General features: G+C 39.0%; 1 protein-coding gene across 1 annotated transcript; it reads right to left on the minus strand.

Moving 5' to 3' along the window:
* Positions 1 to 802: 802 nt before the first annotated feature.
* On the minus strand, positions 803 to 3,437 carry LOC147625579 (uncharacterized). The gene is made up of 3 exons (XM_086817801.1): positions 2,742 to 3,437; positions 2,507 to 2,636; positions 803 to 2,219 (listed from the first exon to the last, which is right to left on the minus strand). The coding sequence occupies exons 1-3, from the start codon at positions 2,872 to 2,874 to the stop codon at positions 1,049 to 1,051; spliced, it is 1,434 nt and encodes a 477-aa protein (XP_086673927.1). The 5' UTR covers positions 2,875 to 3,437; the 3' UTR covers positions 803 to 1,048.
* Positions 3,438 to 6,059: the final 2,622 nt, after the last annotated feature.

A 6,059-nucleotide genomic window follows, 5' to 3' on the forward strand; every position in this document is an offset into this window, starting at 1 on the left:
GGTATGCCCTAAACCTCTAGTAGTGAGTGTAACCCATTATAAATACAATGATTATTGTGGTTTGATCATATGTATGTACATTGAATCCTGATCATCATAAGTATGTACAAAGACTTATATTGTGGTTTGATCATATGCATGTACATTGAATCCTAATCATCATAAGTATCAATAGAACTCTTCACAATTCAAAGTAAATGTTGTAACCCATTATAGTTACAAAGGTTATTATGGTTTGTTCATATGTCTGTACATTGAATCATAAGCATCGTGAGTATTAATAAGACTCTTCCAAAATCATTAGAATGAAAAATTCTTCTTTGAATCAATAGGTTTGGCATATGAAGCACTCTTTGGGTAAGAGGCAAGGCCGAAAGGGGACCTTTGATTTTCATGCTTTGATTACCTTTGGTGAACTTCTAGAGCGACGAGGAAGTTTTTCACTACTATTAATAAAAATGAACACGCTAGCATTTGACATTGAAGGAAGCAACACTTCTTGCGTGAAGCTATGGAAATGGCCCAATTTTCAAAACAAAAGCTATGGAAAAGGAAAGAGAATTAAACAGAGACTTTTATAATACAAAGATGTACACTCGTGACAGATTGATAAGAGTCATTGTGGCACATACATAGGTAACAAGAAAGAAAGCATGAATACTCATCACACATTGATAATATTGATTGACAAATGCACAAGTAACAAGAAAGAAAACATGGAGACTTTTCTAATGAAATACAATTTACAAACACTAGCCACACATTGACAAGAGTGATTTCCACATGCAAAAGTGATAGGACACGAAAGCTTTTGCTCAATTTATGTTCAAAAAGATGTCTCCAAATTGCTTCCTCAAGCAAAAATGGTGACAAATAGTAGAAAAGTTATGCACAACATTCAATTATAGGACAAGTAGGAATGGAAATGTTGAAGCCATTCAGTGGCGCCCTCCCAAGGCCTCCCAAGGCCTAAAAACTACTCTTTTGAAGAATCACACAATAACCTTGTGTGTATCTATGGACCATTATGATAGCTTGAAATTTGCCTCTAGATTTCATGAAGCAACGAGGCGGCTAGCCGTTGCAACTCAGATGGTGCAAAGGCGGTGGCAACGCCGGTCGTTCTGCAATCAAGAGAACCACATGGCATAGAACCATCCTCTAAGAGTTGTTGCATTATAGAGTTGATCCATGATGATGCATCCGAGCTACTTGAAGGTGCTAATGCCAATGATGAGCTGATGGAGCTTTCTAGTGATGGCACCTGTAATATGCTGCAAGAACTGCAGCTGTCCATTGATAGTAGTTTGCAGTCTTCTGCAGCTTTCCATTGGCCGCTTGCTGGCTCTGGGTGACAATGATAGGGCATTGCCGCCATGGAGGCCCACTCCACAGTTCTTGTGTGACCCACCGCTTGTGGGAATGCATCAGTGCTAATCCAGTTATTGAATTGAGGTTCATCCCCACAATTAGCAAAGGAACTTAAAGGCTTATTACCATAATTGAACTCCGCATAATTGTTGCCTAATTCTTTCAGGTCCTCAAACATACAATCTTGGGGTATCGTTTGCATGGACGAGGAGGGGCTTGATTCCAATACTTGGCTAAAGGGAAAGTATGGAGACCCATCAAAACAAGGCCTTTTTGCAGACATAGTATTGTTAATGCCACTGTCTCTAATTACCCCAGCTGGTATATTATAATTACTGATAAACAAGGAGTCATCTAAGTCCTCATGCTCTGTCTCGTGAGTCAAAGTGATTGCAGTAGTGGGATTTAATTCACTTGCAGCCGGTAGAAATCTTGAGTTATTAAAAGCATGGAGAGCTGCCCTCATTTTCTGCAGTTTTGCGTGTGCTTCTCTACTTTCTAGCTCCATTTTCTCCTTTTTGCTTAGTCCAGTTGCTCCACTTGTGGCTTTGAAGGCAGATCCACTGGGGCAGTAACCTTCATTACTATCATGAGAATTATCATGAGCTTTGATAATGGTAGTTGATGTATTAGTACTGTCTTGAGCCTCTGCTGAAGAACTTATGGTGTCAATTAGCTTGTTAGTCTTTTTCTTCTGTTGTTGTTGATCAGAACCGACCTCACTCACGGGCTTATGGGTAACGGGATCAATACCCATCTGCTTCAGTTTTTTCTTTATACGTGTGTTCCAGTAGTTCTTAATCTCGTTATCAGTTCGACCAGGGAGCTGAGCTGCAATCCGCGACCACCTGTAATCCCCCCCAACACACACACACACACAATAACTAACCTTGCATTTGCCCTTCATTGGAACACGCATAATTGGAGACAATAGTTAATCTCTTCACACTAAACTGAACTTTAGAGTGGTAACAGTATGGTGCGCTAATTAAGCTAGCACGTACACTCATTTGCCCTAACATAAGATACAATATGACTGCATTTGATACGTGATTCTAAGAGTTATCTATCTTTTCATCAATAATTATAATGATGATCTATGTGATTAATCTTGCAAGTTGATGTGGCTAATCACCTGTTACCAATAGCAGCATGTAGGTCGATTATGAGCTTCTCTTCTGCATCAGAAAGCTGACCACGCTTCAAGTCAGGCCGAAGATAATTGGTCCACCTCAGCCGGCAACTCTTGCCACATCTTAACAAACCTGTCAAGATCTAAAAATTAATAAAGATGCGCCCACTTCGACTACACAACGTGGCTAATTATATTGATTAACCACAAAAATATGCATCACATGAAGCTAGCTTACCAGCAAGCTTAGGCACCTCTCGCCAGCATCCGTGGCCATAGCGAGTAATGAAGTTCACAAGCTTTCGGTCCTCTTCTACTGCCCAAGGCCCTCTTTTAAGCCCCACTTTTTCACAACAAGGCTGCCTTCCCATCCTTGTAATTGTTCCAAATTTCAGATGAAAGAGTTGATTTATCGGCAATCAGCATACAAAGGAATTTAAGTGCTGAGAATCGCTTAAATGCTTAGCCTGATTGCTCCAATAACTAAGGTCTAATTAGGTGGGGGGGGGGGCGCTCTGAGAGAGAGAGAGAGAGAGAGAGAGAGAGAGAGAGATGTGGCAAAATAGCATGGTGCAATGGCATGTATGTACAGTCTAGGGAAATTTGACGCCTTCATCAGAGGTCATCAAAGGGCTTTTCGACCCTTTCAGAAGAAAATAGGTTGCAAAAGGCGGCCAGTATTTTGGCGAAATTTCTCACCATTCTGACACACAAACATACATATTCAGTGGATTTGCAGTCGTGTTGACAGAGTAGTGGTGGGAGATTGCAAGGGGCAATAATATTAATGATGCTAACAATTATAATGGAGGGCTGTACTGAGCTAAATAAGGAGGGCCTTGACCCTGAAGTCCCTTGAATGACATGATGAGGATGAGAGAGGAGAGGTCTTCGTGGAAGGAAATGAGAGGTGGCGTGCGTTATAAACAATGCATTCTCTCTCTCTCTCTCTCTGTGTTGGTTGGACGACTGAAGAAAACTCTATATATACACTCGCACGCTTGGAGAAGTCTTCCCATATCTACCACCTTGCTTGAGGAGCGCCCTCACACGTGTGCTTCACCATATCAACAAACTGCCCTGCCCTCATCTTGCGTCACCACACCAAGACAGACTCTTGACCGTTTGAAGGCAGGACACTCCGATTTCTCACCGGCGGGCAAGCACCGCCGCCGCCACCTCACAGAACCAGTCAGTGTGGGTACCACTTCCCTATGATAAGGCTAGCACTGTTCTATAGGTCTTCCACCTGAAAGAAAGTTCTCACCCTTCCAAGCAAATTCTTGAATTTTTGTTACTTCATTTTGTATAAATTCTAGCATTGATAATTATTGTATTTTGTGCTAACCATTTACAATTGCCATAGTTAACATGTGCACTTATATCATCAAATGCATATAAATGTGCATAGCATCCAAATATAAGGCCTATCTCTCCTCTCCTATCATGAGGATGAGTATGTGTATATCTCTTGTCCGTCATGCCAATAGTATCATCAAATGCATATAAATGTACACTTATATCATCAAACACATATAAATGTGCATAGCATCCACCCACTTTAGAAAGCTACGCAAGCAATGAGATTGTTTCCATGTTACACTCACACTTTTTACATAAGTGTGTGTATGCATTCATTGTGCAAGCAGGCACACATGTGCGTGTGTGTGTGTAGCACCACCATCTTCAACAATGACTCCTCTCTTCTTTTTTTACCCTCAAAAACTCTCACAATCCCAACTAAAGTTAACTATACCATCACATAAAAGTTTGCAAAGAAACTCAACAAATTGTTCGAATTGCTTATAAACTCTATAAAAGCAAGGTGAAGTGTATGCACATACAAAATCTCAATACTCATTGTAGTTTTTTGCAAAAAAGAGATACAACTAATGTTAGCATGCCTTTGGCGTGTTCCACCTCCCAGATTCTTCTTGGGTTGGACTATTGTTGCTTTTACAAGTAAACCTTTAATGATTCACATCTAAATGTTCATGCAAGAAAACTTTAGATTAATGGAAAACTTTCACTATCCCCATGACACTCAAGATTGATATGTTTTGACTTGGATCTCTTTTTGTATTTTTCTAATTTGATGTTTTTGGTTGGGTTTCATAACTTTTTACTATTGAGGTTGTTGAGAATGATGCACAAATTTCTATTGAATGTGCGTGGTAAAAGCATGTCCTATGAGCGTTCAAAAAATTTTGATGTGCTCGATGACTTTTCACTGCTAACTAATTTATGCTCCTTTTTTAAGAATATCTTTGCAATGCACAAGTCAATGCTATTAGTGATTCTTTCCTTCTATAAAAATTTGTACTAATGCTTCATGACATCCATGGTACAATGGTTGATATTTCTTTTCACATTCATGACCTGCTACCATACTCACATTTTGGCATTAAAAGAACTAGATATGAATCCACAAGGACAATGAAATAGTCAATGTAAATGCTCTCTATAGTGGATGATTAAAGTAGGAGTAAGTCCACCTAGTGGGGAAAGTGAGTCGTCTTCTTGAAGGTAGACATGTGCCACTAAGTAGGAGGTTACATAAGATGGAATTCAACAAAATGATCACATATGAAAACCTTCCTCATAGTAACTTTTAGGTAAGGGATCCCTAAAAGCTATAAATAATATGGGATAATTTTATGCAATCTTAAAAGAATACACTTGTAGGTCTTACAAGAAGCCACCAAGGCATACTTGGTGGATATATTTGACAACAATCTATACACGGATGTCCATGCAAAGAGGGTCACCATCATCATAGGGAAGGACATGTAGCTCCTTGCCGCCGCATGCGGAGATGGAGGGATCCTTCTGATAAAGGGCATAGCTTCTTTGAATGTTTGATGAGCATCTTTTTTGTGCTTGCACATTTATCTTGTACACGCATGTACATACTGCATGTGTATATGCATAGCCAAATCTTAAATCTTTAAATATTAGATAAATATTAAAATTTTATATTTTTTTACTTTTATATTTATTTGTACTTAATTTTAATTTTAAGTATTGTAGTTGATTTCATTTTTTTTATCTTGTACCTTAAATTTAATTTTACATATTTGTTGAATTTATTTTTAATTAGTGAAATACACTTGTGGATAAAAGAAGAGACATTTGAATTAATCATACAAAAAAAAACTTCAATTACTAAAGAAATTACATCAAGATCCAAAAAATATATGGGTGGATCAAGATCCAAAAGTAAATAATAATACCTAGATAGCCAACCTAAACCCTAGGTCTCTTGCCACTTGGCTTGGTTGAGTTAAATTGTGCTTTGATGGTGGCTAGAATCAAAATTGATTTCACTTTAAGCTCAAGCTACAATCATATATGGACATCGATCTCCCAACAAGATGAGGCTAAGGGCCACCCTAAATGAGTCCTCCCACCCCGACCAGAGGAGAAGAGGTAAACTAGCTTAGAGCATTGCACAAGCAGCATTACCTTCTCCAAGCTTGATGTGATGAGGATGGCTTTGAAGAAAGATCCCTTTTGTTAGTGTCTTGATCTTCTGGAAGGAGTCTGAACCTCCATG

This window comes from Cibotium barometz, chromosome 23, assembly GCF_041138505.1.
Source record: "Cibotium barometz isolate CiBa-2024 chromosome 23, ASM4113850v1, whole genome shotgun sequence".
Lineage (NCBI taxonomy): Eukaryota > Viridiplantae > Streptophyta > Polypodiopsida > Cyatheales > Cibotiaceae > Cibotium > Cibotium barometz.

Coding starts and splice junctions, on each gene's coding strand:
- LOC147625579 (XM_086817801.1), bottom strand. CDS start 2,874: ATGGGAAGGCAGCCTTGTTGTGAAAAAGTGGGGCTTAAAAGAGGGCCT. Junction 2,637..2,741: donor AGAGGTGCCTAAGCTTGCTG/GTAAGCTAGCTT, acceptor AGATCTTGACAG/GTTTGTTAAGATGTGGCAAG. Junction 2,220..2,506: donor CATGCTGCTATTGGTAACAG/GTGATTAGCCAC, acceptor GGGGGATTACAG/GTGGTCGCGGATTGCAGCTC.